This window comes from Crassostrea angulata, chromosome 7 (genome assembly GCF_025612915.1).
Source record: "Crassostrea angulata isolate pt1a10 chromosome 7, ASM2561291v2, whole genome shotgun sequence".
NCBI classification, from domain to species: domain Eukaryota; kingdom Metazoa; phylum Mollusca; class Bivalvia; order Ostreida; family Ostreidae; genus Magallana; species Magallana angulata.
The window spans coordinates 59,311,787-59,329,025 of NC_069117.1; the positions used below are offsets into that span (position 1 = coordinate 59,311,787).

At 36.6% G+C, this 17,239-nt stretch overlaps 2 protein-coding genes across 5 annotated transcripts in view; one reads left to right on the top strand and one right to left on the bottom strand.

Annotated features, from left to right (window-relative positions):
• LOC128155377 (uncharacterized) overlaps nucleotides 1-17,239 on the bottom strand; it is a 29,072-nt gene that overhangs the window by 6,842 nt on the left and 4,991 nt on the right. The window contains exon 2 of the mRNA XM_052817065.1: nucleotides 9,186-9,294. The gene's annotated coding sequence lies outside the window, so the exon portion shown is untranslated. The remainder of the gene's footprint in view (nucleotides 1-9,185; nucleotides 9,295-17,239) is intronic.
• LOC128155376 (calcium uptake protein 3, mitochondrial-like) overlaps nucleotides 1-17,239 on the top strand; it is a 39,767-nt gene that overhangs the window by 2,406 nt on the left and 20,122 nt on the right. For all 4 annotated transcript variants that reach the window (XM_052817060.1, XM_052817061.1, XM_052817062.1 and 1 more), the window contains exons 2-4: nucleotides 1,329-1,467; nucleotides 8,487-8,597; nucleotides 15,233-15,280. In XM_052817060.1, the coding sequence (XP_052673020.1) occupies nucleotides 1,329-1,467; nucleotides 8,487-8,597; nucleotides 15,233-15,280 (298 nt within the window). The remainder of the gene's footprint in view (nucleotides 1-1,328; nucleotides 1,468-8,486; nucleotides 8,598-15,232; nucleotides 15,281-17,239) is intronic.

Consider the following 17,239-nt stretch of genomic DNA (forward strand, 5'->3'; position numbering starts at 1 on the left):
AAGACATTTAAATTCTTGATATACAGGGTCCATTCAGAGTTTTCATTTCATTCACAAAACATAGCTTTAGACGATTACCCATTGGGTCATAACATTTACTGATATACCCCAGTGTATACAGTGTGCAGTGCAATTTGATCACAAAATCAATATCTTATCAACTATCTAACATCTATCTTTGGCAATGATTCAATTTCAAGCCCCTATTTTAAAAATATGAAGAGAAAGAATGGTTGGTTGAGAAAAAATGTCCAATATGTGTTTACAAAAAGTCAGTTAACCTGACATTATTCATTGAGGTGCAGCTGGTACAGAATAAATTTGATTTAGAGACCTATGACTGGCCAGCAATCCCTGTCACATTTTACTTATAATTAGAGACCAAACAAATTATATATACCACACAGATTGATTATGAAAAATACTATGCAGTATTACCTATGGAAGAATTCAATGGCATATTTTTGGCTTTTTAATTCTACCTCTTGTTAATTTTGAACAAAGAAATCAGACAGGCAGACTAGCTGATCTATGTATGTTTCATACCCATTTGTTAAAATATAGACATTATGTGACATGACTTATTGATTATGAACTTGAGGTTAACATTTGCACTTGTCCACGTTCTTTTGCTCTAATCTTGAATTTCATCCTGTAGTTTTTCTGATATTTTTGTTTTGCTGCTTTTTATTGGTCCGGACCTTAATTCAGTTTTCAAATTGTTTCACAATTGGTTTCAAATTGCAGGTTGATTGTAAAGATTTTAAAGTTTAAAATAATTCTGATTTTTTCTGCAGTAAGTGGAAACATCAGTAAATTTTAAGGTTTGAAATAATTCTGATTTTTTTCTGCAGTTTAAGTGGAAACATCAGGAAATTTTAATGAGATTATTGCCGTGCACAAAACAAAAGCGTAAGGCCTGATACACTTTTTAGGTAGATTTCTGACCAGAACATTGTTACTGTAGGAAGGCTGCATCATATGATGGTTACAACCAACTTTCAATAAATCTTTTTTAAGATTTGAACTTGGACCAGATATATATTCATAAGCACGTCATTTAAGTGCCTAATTAAGACCACTGCTTGTAACAGTGTTTTGATGGTAATAATTTATACCCGTTTTGAGACATTAAACAAGAAGATGAAGAGGCTGTGGTAAATATCAGTGGTATACAGATGTCCACTTTATTCCCTGACAAAAATCTGCCCAGCCCACCTTATTAATGTACACTGGAGAACAGCCACATGTGCATGAGCCAAGCAGATAAAAAACAAAGTGATGACACCAGAAAGGCTTTGTCATAAAACTTTACTTATTAATTTCAGGAGGATTCAGAGAAGAAAAAGACGTCACCCACGTACAGAGAGATGAGGTTTCTGCAGTTTGCTTCAGTGGAGTACAAAGGGGTCATCTACATGACTCCCCAGGACTTCCTGGAATCTGTCACAGAGGAAATGCCACGACGTAGGTCGAATGCACTTGTTTATATATTTATAGCCATACATTATGTAACAGGATTTTGCAGTTTTTGGAATATAATACAAAGTTTGATCAATATTGATAACACATTTGTTATTTATTGACCCTCTGAACTTGATCCTCATCTCTGTCTCTATCTCTCCCTCCCCTCTTTCATCCTGCAACTCTCTCTCTCTCTCTCTCTCTCTCTCTCTCTCTCTCTCTCTCTCTCTTTCTCTCGTACAGTAAACACAGAGGGTGAATGTCTTGTCACTATTTGTTTGACCCAGCACTAAGCACAGGAACCCCCACAGTATCTTCTCTCTCCTAGTCCTCACAGACCGCCCAGAATAACACACAAAGCCCCTGTACATCCTTTATCACCCAGAACATTGGCATTTTATAATAATAAGACCTCCCTTCAGTAGAACCCTAAGAATACATTGTACCAATCCATTTAAAGTGTTCATTGACTTTGATTTTTCTTTATTATGAAAGCTCAGCTATGCTGAAACATGTTAAAACTATGCAACAATTGGTCCACACATGAATTACGGTCCCTTGTATCAAGCAGGGAACCCTCCCATTTTTGTTCAGCTTTTGAGGTTTGCAGACTCAAGTGCTCCTGTAGGAAGAAGGGGGATGTGCTAGAACGATCTTGACATACATAGGGTAATACCTATATCTATAACCTGTACTTCTGAGGGATAAGCCAATGGGCCTCTTTATCAGAGAGCGACAGATAATCTCTGTGGACTTCATCCAGTCTTAGAAGTCAACATGATGAGACATCCTCTGCTTGGGTTTGGACAAGCTGGGTTTTATGAATGAGTTCTAGAGACAATTTTACATTATTAAGCCCTGTTTTCATTCTCCATTCATCCCTCCAGCCAATAATGTAATGCCATAGTTTTTTTAAATACCAAGAGATAGATAGGCCTTGAACAGAAAGAAAACCTATCTGAATAAACGTGTCTTTTGTTCAAAGAAAATCAGCTCTTGCAATAAACATGGTAAATAGCTAAAATCGCACAGGTGATCTGCTTTGTTCGAGATAATTTTTTTCTTTTCTATTTTTTTATCTATATCTCTACAATCATTAAGTCACAGATAACATTCCTCGACACTTTGTCAATTTAACACAGTTTGAAGTTTTTTTCTTATTCCAAAATGAGTAAGAATTCAAGAATTTTTCTTGTTTGTCATAGAATTAACCAATTAAATTGTGAAGCTTTCAAAGGCAGTGTTTAAATCGTTCTATTTGAGATATATCCAACTGGTTAATGTCAATGAAATCACAATTATAAATTTTTTTCACTTTAACTAAGTTTACTTTCACTTTAAAGGATAGATGTAATTTGATTTGTAAGTAATCGCTTGCATTCCTGAAGGACAAAAAGATTATTGCCGAGGTAGGCAATTTTGAATGAAGAAAAATTTCCAAATTCTCCACCTACAGTACTTGTGAGAGCCAATCCCTGAATTCTATTAGATTCCAGATCTACTTGCGGTTTTACCTACATACCGGTATATATACACTTAAAAAAGTTCAAGGATGTTCATTGCTTAAACAGCAGATATTTTTTTTTAAAAATGTCTACCTGTATTTCACTGGGTATGAATGGTAAATAAACCCCTCTTGAATGTGAATATTGACAGTGTTTTGCCCAATATGGCAAAAAGTCATTCTAAAACCAAAAGAATGAAATGTTGTATAGAATACAACTAGATGCTAACCCCTTGTAAATCTGTTGTTGTTGACTATAGCAATGAGGTGGACAACGTGAGGTGGACAACAAAGGAATGAGAACCAGACAATATTGTTGTCAGTAGACCCTCTGAGTATGCACAAGTTCAGAACAACACAATACTGTAAAGGGAAAAGCTGTCGTGTAGGTTAACCACCAATGTTTAGGATTGCTAGTCACTAGATTATCACTACACTGATAAATAAAATAGCGGTCAGTACTTCTGTATTATCTCTTGAAAAGATATTTATCTCAATGAAATGATATTGATAGATATCAAATAGTTAAGGTGTTTCTGAGATTTTACAAGATTAAAAAAAAAAATTCTTCTCATTGTGTTGGATGGAATATTCCTTTCCTTTAAAGGCCAATTATTTTTCACCAATAACAATGAAGGTTTGTTACATCTGGAGAACTACTTGTACTGACTGTTGACGTGAAACAAACTTGCCAGGACTAGCACTGTAGAGAGAGAATGGTGTATAGAACAAATGATGAGGAGTTAATGACTGAAGAATGACTTGAACCTTGGCTTACTAGTATGTAGACAGATGGATGAGAAGGAGGTTCTGGTACAAAAAGGGTTGTTTAACATCCCAGCTAGCATATTTCATTCTGAAAGAGACAGCAGCAGCAGCATCAGGGAAATCTTGTATGCCATGCAGAGACAGACAAAAGCTTATCAAACACACAAGGTCTCTTTAATAAGAATCTAATCTAATCTTATTTTAAGTTTCTTTTTCTGACAAATTAAGGACCATTAGATACAGTAGATCTTGCATACAAGGAATACAGGGATGGTCAATGCCTGTGTAGTGTGTATACTGAAGTGAAAGTAGAACATAACATGTGTCATTGGATTTAGACTATCACAGTCTGATTTGATCATGCCTATACAATACAGAAATATAGATGCTGATTCAAGGGTTATACAGGAATCTGATACTAAGTATTAGATAAGAGGCTGATCTCAGAACATTTTACAGCTTAGACTAAAACAGTCTCCACAACAATTGACATGGAATAATGTGTAGGTATCTATAAATGTCCTCCCTGAAACAAAGGCCCAAAAAGTCTCCAAAGAGATTTAGGATCAGGACAAACTCTGCAGCAAAATCTGACCTAATTGTGTGACCTAAAGGAGAATCTGTGTCACTGGATTTATTCCTGGATTTTGTAAATACCCAGGATTTTCTTAATGGTTGCTGAAGTAGCAAAATACAGAACATGACAAGTACCTAGATCTTTTGATTCTATCATGTCTATGTAATAACATCAGACCACAAACTAAGTGGGGCTAGGACAGGCCTGGTGGCAGGGTGGTAGATACGGGAATCAAGTTTGGAGACATCTACTGTCCTCTTACCTTTAGGCCCTTAGGTGTAGGTTTGACCTCTCATGGAAGCAAGATGGCTTAAGTTAAGATAATGATACAGAAAACATGAGTTTTTGAATTTAAACTGTCATTTAAATGGAAATAGTTTTATATTTATGACTGTCTTGTATATCCACCATTAGCCTATAATTGAGAATTCATTTGGCATTCAGATTTAAATTTTGATTAAAATATACAAGTGTTCTCTCTCTCTCTCTCTCTCTCTCTCTCTCTCTCTCTCTCTCTCTCTCTCTCTCTCTCTCTGATAGTACATTAATTCATTTGATTATCCAAAATCCCATTAAAACACCTGTAAGTGGTAGACTTGATCAACTTATTTGCTGATTAATCACTGAAGAGGAAAATGGTCTTTATCAGTTCATCAATCGGCTGTATATTTGATCAAAAATATTCATTAAATCATGTAAATAAATGCAAATTTCCAAAATAGTGTATTAAATCCCCCCTCCACTGAGCTTGTTTATGTGAAGTCTTTGGAAGAAAAACACAATCAAATCAGTAGAGTTTAGTCAAGCACGCTTTCTGTCTGTTACTTATCTCGTAAAAAATCTTGATAGAATTTTCCTGGTGTAGCTAATCTGATTTTTGAACGGTTTGGAAGATTATTTGCACATTTTTAAGAAATGATTATCAGAGATAATATTTTTGGGGTCATTGTGAACAAAATGGTAAAACTTTCACCATTATGAGGATCCGTCATATGTTTGACAATGCTTGAAGACTATGAAGAAATCGAAACCAGGATGACTTTTGTAATGAATATTGAAGATAATCTGTTTGTAACCCTAGCCTCCTGAGAGAGTTCCATAAAAACAATTAGGTAATAATTAAAAGTGGGCTAATGTTGTTTACGCACAGCAAATAAACTAATTGCAGAACTAAAGGGTGGATTGTGAGCAATTGTGTTAAACCTTTGTCTTGTAAACAAATAAAGTACCAGTATTCCTAAGACTGAAGTGTTTGATTTTCTAAATGTAGATAAGGAGTTACTTTGTTTTCTGATGAGTATGTCTCCTTCTATAGTTTCAGAACAAATAAGAAGAAATTTGAACAAATGGTAGGCTTATAAAAACGTGCACAAAAATTTCACCCTGCAAACCTGCTTTGAAGGCTGAGGAAAGTGAACATGTACGAAACAGTAATTAGGGATGTACAGTTGAGCAATTAAAGTTAGTTTTGCAGGGCTTAATTCTTTGAACACACTTATAGAAACGTGGAGAGGTGCTCTAGCAATCTCAATACATATCAACACCCACTGGACGGCCCTCTGCATTCCAGTGAAGATTGCTAAATTCCAAATTAAAAAATAGATTTTTTAAATATTGGTAAAGATCTACACAAGTGTTGACCTTGTAAAAGAGGCTTAAATTCTGACAAAGCAAAACTTTTTTTATCACAAGAAATGCGCCGTATCAGCACATTACCCTATTTAAGCAAGTATGCACCCTTTGGGCATTAGATTTGGTAGGTGAGATCAGAAAAGTCTGTTATTGAACGTTTCTTAAACAAAAGGAGGACTGCACAAAATGATCCATTCACTTCAGAACCATGTCGAATGTTATGTGATTTTTTTCATTGGGATGTATATAACACTTTACAAAATCCTAGCATTAGAGGAGTGTCAATTCTGATGATTTATAGAATCCGTATGTTACAGACGCATTGTCACTGTTGGTCAATTGTGGTCTTTATTTGTTTCTTAATCCCCAATAAAATCATTGGTGTACAAGTTTCATTCAGAATTGGCTAAATTTTGTCATAAATTAACCTTTATTGTACATATATTGTACATAAATAAAATTTGTGTTGGGCCCGTAACTTACGGATAAATTAGAAATCTTGTCTGACGCGGCTTTTCTTTGTGAATTTGAGAGTCTTTGTGTTTGATTAATGACAAACACTCGACATACAATGGTAAAATACATGAGTGTATTTATGTGTACCATTCTGATCGAAGCATGTAAGGAATGATCATTATAAGCTCCAATACAGGTCTCCAATCCCTTCCATTCATCCATAGCATGTTCAGACCACCTAATAATGTCACTTTAACAAGTTACTCAGACCCAGAGTAAATTGCTACAAAATCTTTCAATTTAAATTGGCGTATATCATTGAATGTAAATGCAAACAGTCATTTTTTCTATCCAGCATTCCGTTGTCGCGTTAATAAGCTGATCAGAGCCTCTTGTTTGTTCTTCAAAACACAAGCTCCGGCCAGGCTATATAAAATGTGCACACACTTGCTGATTTAAGTCAATATTGTAATAATCGAAGGTAAACTGGACTCCACGAACGTGCATTGTGTAATGCGGGAGATACAGCGATAAGATAGCGTCCATCTTTTGATGTTGATTATCTGTCGTTTGTTGTGTCAACTTACAAGGTGCTTAATAGACTGTCATATAGATTATAGATGTCATAAACGTAGATTAGTAGATTTATATGGAAGTAGTATCGCTGTTGTAACAGTCATTTTAGGACTTAATTTATTTAATGATTTGGTTTGAAGTGTAAACCAGTTACAACCATGGTACTCTGTAATTTCATGTAGGTAAAGATTTTGAAATCTACAGCATAGATTAAAATTTAAATTGTTCTTTAGTGCATTGATATCTCTGCATGATTTATTATATATATTGATCATTATAAAATGAATTGATCAGAAAAACATTTAGAACGCTTAGTTCTTGGAAAAAGCGATAAATTCATGCTGAAAATAGAACTAAAAAAATATATGAATTGTCAATGAGAATATATTGTTGTCTTCATTCTGATTTATGAGATGACATTTATAACCTTTCATAAAACAAGTATTGATAGTTTTATGCTGTTTTTTTCTTACAATGCAAATAATTCACTTATTAAAACCTACACCTTTCGATTAAAAAATGATGCAGGCCAACAATGTGCATTTTCGTGAATTATTAGAATGAAAAAAGCAAATTTTGTCTGGGATAATTCTGTTGATATGTTGATCCAGTGTTACAATAGATATAAGGCCAAGTTTAAGGCTATAGTTTGCCTGCAGCCCCTCCTCTCTATGTAACACAAGCAGTGGTATACCATGCATTATCAGACAAGATCTGGCCTTTCTCATCCCATGTTGCTACTTTCATTGTGTGCTGGTTGGAGCAAGGTCTGCTTCAACACCCATTGTTTCGTGAGGGTATCGGAGGCCCCTCAATTTGATATACAACCCCGGCCCATGTCGCGGCATTGTTAGACAGACAGGCAGACGGACTGATGGTCGTTTGACCTTGAAATATTTCGTTGTCATATCAAATTAATAAGGATTTAGCATACATGTATTTTTTGCTCGTTGGTAGTGACAATAAATGAAGTCTCATAAGAGAAAATCATCTCAAGAATGCAGTGTCTGCCATGGCGTCATGCAATCATTTCTAATAAGTATAGGTTCCAATGCGTTTTTGTACACTTAGGTATTTTGTTTTGTCTCGCTCTTTTGATGTCCGAGCAAAATATTTCTCATTGTTAAGTTGAAATATGAGTGCACTTTTAGGTCAATACTGCACAAAGCTCACTCTGTGTGAAAATGTTTTGAATTCATTCTAACCTCAGTGAATTAGAGGAGACAGTTTATGATATAATAGTACATGGAATTTGAAAATTGAATCTGTTGAGATTACTTTCTGCACACAATTTCATCTAAAAGCTTTTTCTAAACTTAGTAATGATGCATTATATTAATGTTCTGGGAGAAGATGATACGAGGAATGATGAATGAAAATTCGAGAGATACCTAAAGAGATGCAGAATCTAATCAATAATAAAGATATGCTTTAAGTCATTGAAGCAGTAAATGCATCAAGTAGGTTTGGAACAATATCTAAAGATTTGCAACTTTTTTTTTTTTTTAGCAAGAATTGGAAGAGCCAGCTTAACGGATGGTGAAGTTGCTGGCTGGTTGAAGCGTACTCCAAATCGGCGCTACGGCAGTACCAAACTATTTCGCAATCTCCATGACAAAGGTACAGTATGAGCATCTATTATGTCAGCTATTCTCTTATGAAAAGCGGACATGCATAGCCTTCTAGAGCAGATTACAATTGCCTACATACATTTACAGATAGTTTATAAAATTGGGGCCATAGATTTTACTTTAGGCAAATGAATTTTAACCATATTACTTGAAAGAAAAGCATCAACATTTCTTACTTATTGATGCCTGAACATGAAGATTACTAGATCATTTCTTTTTCCTGTTTGCTTATTTATTAAAGTATTAAAACTTATCTCAGTTTTGAAGGTTTTGTTGCTGTAATTCAGTCGTAGAACAGTTAATTGTGCTGCAAGCAATAAAGCCAGCATTTATCTCTTACATGTAGATATAAAAGCTTCCCTGAATTTCTTATCACATTCATTAGCAAGATCATTCTTTTGAACTTGTCAAATTTTTCATTAAATTATCTCGTGAAAAGATTTTTAGAGGTTTGCAGCCAAACAAGCCAGGTCTAAGCCTTGGTTTAGTCGGACAAGAAGGTGTACTTTGTGTTACCCCCTCAGGTCAGGCAACACTCCGATCATTAGCACAATTTACTGACATGAAAGCTACTCACTTTTCTCCATGCAGGTGTCCTAGGATCAAACCCTCATTTACAGTAACGTCTCTCTCTCTTACTCTCTCTTTCTTCAATGTCTGGGTGATTAGCAACAATCTAGACGATTCTGTAAAAAAATGTTGTATTTATAATGACTATTGTCGTTATATGAGATGTTGATGACATGATTCAAAATGGACTTTCCAGACATTTTTCAGTCGCAATATCTGAAGCTGTAAGCAAATAATGTTTGTGTAATCAAATTGATTCGTGTGGGCCCTCCACTGCGGAGGTCTGTACTGTGAGTGATCTGAGTGTTGATTTTCTTCAGCCTCCCCCACACTTCAATGTCTTATTCATGGCTTTTACACCCCAACCCCCATCTGTTGATGTCTGCCTCATCATCCGATTGAATCATCCCGTCCCACAATGGACCAACCTTACTACAGGCGGATTAACAGTGATATTGCAGATGACCTTGAGAGTATTTGTTACAGGCTTGTTATCAACAGTCTGCTTAATGGAGAATTTGGCAATGGACAGGATGTCCATAGTAGTGGGAAAGCAGCTCCTCAGATACCTGACCAGATAGAAAATTACCTACAGACAAGACAAGTGCTAATACTGGAGGCAAAGTGGCATTGCACCACCTCAAAAAACGGCAGGATCATGTTTTAAGGTGTACGCTGTAGATTAACGGGCCACTTGGCTGAGATTGAAGTCTCTGTAGCGGCTACAGTCAAAACCCACAATCCCTCAGAGTGGTTGTCTTATTGATGGAGCCTAGGGGTAAAGCCTTGATTGCTGACCGGGATTCATTGACCCAACTAGAGAACTACAAACAGATCCAGTTTCCCCCTCCTCATTCCATTGTAGAGTTTTAATGGTGTTTAGGACAAGATTAGATAAAATAAAACATCTTTGAATGTTCATTTGAAGACAGTACATGTTTAACTTGAAATGATAGGAATTTTTTTAGATATGTCAGGGTTGTTTTTGTTTTTTGTTGTTGAATTTTTGGTTTATTTATAAGAGTTCATCCCCTGAGATAGAGTTTATGTTAAAATGATAAAAAATCATGGTACAAGAAGCTATGGAGGTCTTTGATTTATGAAATAAACCCACTGGATTGACAACTGTTATGTATGTTTTGATTATTTTTCTTCTATGATGTATACAACTTTTTCCAAGGCATATCAATAGTGCATTCTTTGATAGGACTGTTTCTAAATGCATTTAGTTGTGTAAAGAAAAAACAGATAAAAGAATTATTTTTGTTAATTTGAACGAACGGCTCCAAGATAGCGCAATCAGAGGCAAGGTGTGAAGGGTCGAACCTTTGGCCGTCTTATCTTTTCAGCAATAGCAGTTTTGCTCATATAAACAGTTTTTTAATCAGAGTCGTCTTTGATGGTGATACCCCAGTCAAACAATGTACATTTTAGTATGTGACCTTTGATATACTCTGTACTTATGACATATTGACAAAGAATGGGCCATTCATTCAATGACAAACCCACAGACAAGCTATGGAGTTTCTCGGTCAGAGGCCGCAATGCAAAGTACAGGGTGTGCTGACAGGGGGGTTTAGCCTGCACATGCCTTATATTGCACATACCGGTACTTGGTATAGGGGGTTACAATGATGTGGGGCACAAACACTTGTAAGTAGGGACAAATACTTGTTAACAGAGAGGGGGTTAGTAGTGCTGTAGAGCACAAATACTTGGTAACAGGGACAAATACTTATTAACATGGACAAATATTTGTTAACAGGGAGGGGGTTAGCAGTGCTTAGGGGCATAAATACTTTTGAACAGAGACAAACACTTGTTAACAGGAGGGGGTTAGCAGTGCTGAGGGGCACAAATACTTGTAAGCAGGGACAAATACTTGTTAACAGGGACAAATACTTGTTAGCAGGGAGGGGATAAGCAGACTTATAAAGAAGGGATGGTTACAGTTAAAGGACAGAGAGATGAGTTGTACTGTATGGTACAGTTAAACGGTAGAGGGTTTACGGTGCTGTAGGTATGCATAAACCCAGGCAAAGGGGCGTTGGAGGAACAAGTGCCTGTTGCTTAGTGGTCACTCTGTCCCAAAATCTAATAGGATTGTAGAAAACATTGTCACTAAGAAATGAAATTACAGGAGTTTATGTCACATATTCGGCCTCTTCTATGGATGTTCTAAAATAGCTGTTGCAGGTTTCTGAATTTACAGACTTGTATGTCATTAATCAAGTGTTAAACTGGGACCAATGCTTATAGAACAAAAATACTGGTCTGGCCCAATCGCCCTGAATGAATTATTTTCATTCATTAGTAATGTCAGTGGGGAGGTTGATGTGGTTTAACATTCATTGAAGGATCAGATCATTGATGGGAATTTTATTGGTAAATGGGAACATTTACAGCCCTAAAAACCCTCTAAAAGTGCTCCTATTTATTGACAAGGTAGTTTGTAACAGGCAAATCACTGTTGTCTAGGTTTGGTTTAAATTGATCTGTCGATGTTAGGAGATTCTACCACAGAATTAAAAAAATATATATGTATATATTTATGGCTGTACATTTGTAAGTAGGCAAATTTTAACCTGAATTGAAAAGGGAGAAATGCGGATCATGACCATGACCCCTCTAAAGTTACCAGCCATAATTCTCCAATGAGGATAATTCCAGATCCAGCGAGAGGTTTGAGTGTTAAGTAATTCAATTATAAACAATTCTTCCTGAAAAATGTCTGCTTCTCCCCCGCCACCCAAGAAGAGAAAGTGGTTGGGCCTGTCTGTCAGTCAAGTGTTGTGGCTGGCTTATCCAGTCAGTTTATATTGTTGCTCAATATGTTTAGAGTTCCTGCAGACCGCTTTGTCCAAGTAGTCGGTTCAAAGACATCAAAGGATTGAAGGGCCAGGATGTACATGTATCATGCATGTAAGACTAGGGGTGCCGGGAAAGGTTAGAAGGGAAGACTCCAAAGGACCCATTTTAAGAATGATGGAAGGGAAATGAATACATGCACAAAAACTCAGTTACATGTGATTACATAACCTCGAGGATTTTCAACACACAATAAAATAGAAAAAAGGACATAACATACTATTCATGAGAAATTATCTTATGAAATGCATTCTTAAAAGAATTATTTAAGTTGTTATCAGTATGAATTATTAAGCTAAAAAGAAGTAGTTTTGGATAAAGCCTATAAAGAAAATTTTTGAAAAACCAGTAAGCCTACCTTCATATGGTCACAGAAATGATGAGATTATCAGTCCAATACCTATGGCTGCTCTGACCAGATAAGTAATAAATATACAGTGATGACAGGTGAGTCACTAACTGTCCCCTCACAGGTAAGATGACCACCTAATCTGTAAAAATTCCCACCCCAAACAATCACCACACAATTGTAGCAAGGACTTTTGAATAATCCCTAGATAATCCACATTTTTGTTGATTGTGATAGAATGTCTTGTTATTGTTTGTGGGGGTGAGCTGTTGTTTCCTCGTGTTGAGCCGTCTGTGTTCATAGCAGGTGCCCTCATTGTTGATAAGCAATTAAAATGACCCAACAATCACACTGACCAATGTGGCTAAGATGTTAATTGACAGCTAATTACTTTAAGCACTGGGTTTGTTTACTTTTTAATGGGGTTAATGATTGTTTAGATAATGGTTACAGCTTGAATACAAAGAAAAATATTTGCTACTTAAAATTCAGGAAGACAACTTTTTACAATCTACGTGTCAAATTCCTGGAAAGTTTATATTAGAATTGTTCGGCTGTTTTGTTGAGTTCACTGCCTTATTTGTTACATGACATTAGTTTGATTAAGTATTGCATAATTTGCCTGTCTTTATGATGAATGATTGCAAAATTAATAATGTAGATTTATTTTATGCAAGCAGGGTTTCCAGATAAATTTAAAAAACAATCATCTAAAACAAAAATCTATTAAAAACCACAAAAAAACATATAAAGCAAAGGGAAATATTCATTTGGATTTTCTCAAACACAGAAATATTCTACTACTTGATTTAGATAGAATTCTTGGAAATCAAATAAATGTGTAGAATGTATTTTAGATCTGAAATTGATGTGTCTTTTCCGCTTTTCTTTTCCACTCACTAATTCTGATAGGATTATTGGCCAGATGGGTGGATTTTGTGCTGGGGAAAAATGAGATGCAGCAGTGGTGGTATTGAATGTGTGCACATGTAAAATAACCATTGTCACCTCGGCTGGCTGTAATTCGTTATTACAAAGGCGGCACGTGGCCACTCGGTCCGGCATCTGCTGAGAATGAGTGGGGTCTCAGTGTCGCCCAAACACTTGCAAAACACAACCCCGTGGTTAGTGAGGGCCACTCCGTGTCCGACCACGGAATCTGGACCACGATTTAATTATGGCGACTGGTCTATCAGAATTATAATGGCTGTAATTATATTTACAGGATTGTACAGCTCAGGTATCAGGTCTGTTGGATGCATAATGCACATTAAGGAAAATCGGGAGGCCCAAAAGTATGAATGCAGGTGTAATTTTTCAGTTGGTCTGATTTGTATGAAATCTAATAAATCTAAAAATAAGGTGTATATGAGTATTTACTCACAGCCAGCTGGGGATTACATCTCTCTGTAAAGATGAAAGTAACTTAAAAGACAAACCCTTCCTGGTATAAATAAACCCAGCCTCAATCAACAGAGTGCAAACTTAAGAATAGCTTTTTAATCAGTCTAAATTGAAACCAAGACCCTATATTGTTTATTCGCCTGCCTCTGTCTACACTTGATATCAGACAGATAAAAGGAGTTTCACTGTTTTTAAATTCACATCAGTGTTTTAAAACCGTGGTAATTAATTTCAGTTCGGTAGAGTTTGGACCTGCGGAATTCTGCGGTAGGTTTAAGGACTGTCAGAGTTGGTTTTGGAATGGTGACTAATGGCCGGCGTAACAACAGACTGCTTTTCTGCCGCGAGTGGACACAGTCAATGAGATCTTCACATCCTCAATAATAGAAACAGCTCACCTCGGCTGGAATCCCGTGGCCAATGCTAGTTAATCAGATTTTTGTGGTAGAATAATGATATTTAACTGAGCTAAACTTTTAAACCGTTGATTGTGAGGAGATGACAGGGGTAATCCTTAAACTCCTTGATGTCCAGTTAAAATCAATTATCCTCCCACCGCCCTGGTTCTGTCTCTTTAAAACTGTAATCACCCTGGTCTGATGGAGCGCGGCCAGGGGTCCGGGGCCCTTTGTCCGGGGTGAAGTCACTCTGGGCCCTTTCTATTCACCTGATGCCTGGACTGACTTTGATGTTGGAGAGGCTGAGACCTGTTCACCTGTAGCTATTATTACCTGGTGATTACCTGAATGGACAGTAAACTGATTCCATGTCTTATTTAGTGACCACAGCTTTGGAGTGCTTCATCTTCACTTTTGTTCCCCTGATCTGTTTTGTTAGGATCAGGCCTCTCAGCTCCACATCTACATCATTTAATGACATATTACAAAGTACTCTTACTCTCCTATACATATAGACCTATTTGTCTCAAAGTCTGGCCTTATGATCACTCAGCCTAAGAAAATTAATTTCCATGAATTAAGCTAAAAAATTTCTGTATGTAAGTGACCTAGTTCCAATCCATTTAGGGGAGTCCATAATATGTTATCCATGCTATCTTAAAGTTTGTCTTTTTCCATTCATTTTAAGAAGATTTTGCTTCGTTCCAAATATTTGATCTGAAATATAGATATGTATTAATATGTGGTGAAGGAATTTTTTTTTATATGTTTCCCACAATTTTCGGAACAGAGTGGCACAGATCTGTTGCCAAGAACTACTCACAGAAGATCAATCACTAAAAACACAGTACATGCACATTGTAACAAGTTGTGTTTTTATGTAGTTTACGAGAAGATAAGCTTTTGCTCTGTAATCAGATTAGCATGAGCCCTTAGCCTGTTATCTGAGCCTGTCAATGGTAATAGTTTTCCATACATTACCAATATCTTAATGCTCAGCTTGCTGTTGTGTTAACATTTGATTCTGTTTTTCAGGTCTGATCTCCTACACAGAGTACCTGTTTCTACTATGTGTCCTAACAAGTAAGTATAGCCAAGGAGCACCCCCTCCTTCAGTAGGTATAGCCAGGGGACATCCCCCTCCCTCAGTAGGTATAGCCAGGGGACATATCCGTCCCTCAGTAAGTATAGCCAGGGGACATCCCCATTCCCTCCCTCAGTAAGTATAGCCAGGGGAGATCCCCTCAGTAAGTATAGCCAAGGGACATAACAACCTCTATTAACTATAGCCAGGGGATATCACCCCTTCCCAGGTAAAAAGTATAGCCAGGGGACATCACCCTGCTCAATCAGTCCCAGCCTTTCAAGTAAGTTCTAGTAAATCTAGTAGGATCTCCCCTTTCATTGGTCCCAAATCTGTGTAAGTAAAACCAGGGGACATCACTCATTTGGTGGTCCCAGACCTGAACTATTGCAAAAAAAAAAAAAAAAACGAAAAAAAAAACGAAAAAAAAAAAAAAGACCTGACAGAAAGCATCAACTCCTTGTGGAAGTAAAAACTATTTCTTGGCAGAGAGTAGATGCATTACATGTAATGGTATCATACTCATCTTGTCAGTAAACAAGACCAAGCTTTATATTATTTGTGACCATTTTGACATCCTGCACTAAATATTTGTTTAATTAAAGAATCCATTTTTTTGGAAAGTATTCATTAATGGCAGATGTGAAAATTCCTTGCAGAAGAAAAGCAACAAGCCTTAAAGGCATTAAATTTCAAACTTAATCCAGGGGTAACCTGTAATTTATCTGTCATTGGTGACCATCTTAGACCAGAACTAAAGGAGAGAGCCGACCCAAACAACTAGTTGGTTCTGAACAAACAGCAATGCATGCTGGTAATTGTAATGGTCGCAAGGCAATTAAGTCAAACATGTTCATGTCAGGGTGAAAGTCCATGCGTTTGATTAATACGCTTGTAATTTAAAGCTTATTATTTGGGGATATTCAGAAATTTGAAAATAGGAATTCTCTGTTCTTGAAGACGACAGTAAATCATTGAATTTTCAAGTGCAAGAAACAAATTTGGATGTAAATTTGCCTAAAGTCAAGAACTTGCAGACTCTCTGAAGTTTTGCTTCAATATTAATAACAGTGTTGTGAAGTTAAAAAATGACAACAATTTCACCACTACATATTTGGCAACAATGTAGAGGAGATTTGGAGATCAAACAGTGATGCCCACGCGACAGAGTTCAACCCACCATTGTAAATATGGCTGGTGATTAATTAACTGGCTTGCCTTAACAAGGGCTGTAATAGCAGTGTTTATGTAGGGAAGGCAGGTGAAAAATGGCCATCTGTTGGGAGAATGGGCTCATCCCACCCAGGTCTGAGTTTCTGGCTTTCTGTCCCCCATGCCTGACTGGCAGGGGTCAGGCTTTGTTAAGATAGAAGAGCATATGGCCCATGCATTCCATGCCTTTATGCCCCTGCCTTACATCAAGTGGACACACTTTATGCAAATGGATGCCACCTGAATGCTACTGGAATTTCTATCCGGATTGAAATTATTAAAAGAGCCTAAATGATGACTCGCTGAGATTAAGCGTTTTTAATCTTGTTTTATGTCATGGCAGCAAATTGACTTGTTTGAATGAGTGTGTTGATGCATCTGTTGATAGAGAGGAGGTTGCTTTGATAGGACAAATCCGGGGCCAAGATGAAGGCATCAAATGAAAGAACCAGCCACATCTAATGGAAATGAGGCCCTTTATATAAGAGGAAGGATGCTATCAATTCTGACAGGATTATTAAATTATTTTTACCCAAACTGCCATTAAAATTAGACACAGATTGGAAAAATTAATACAAATTGATAATTTTTTCCGTACCAACTGTGTTATAGGTTTAACTGGTGGTTTTTTTGCTTGGTACTTGTCCCTTTCTTTCTCTGGTCATTTACCTCAGTCTATCTGTCTAGATCTAGTTTATCAGTTTACCTCATGTAGATATCTACATCAATCTGTGGCTGGATGATGA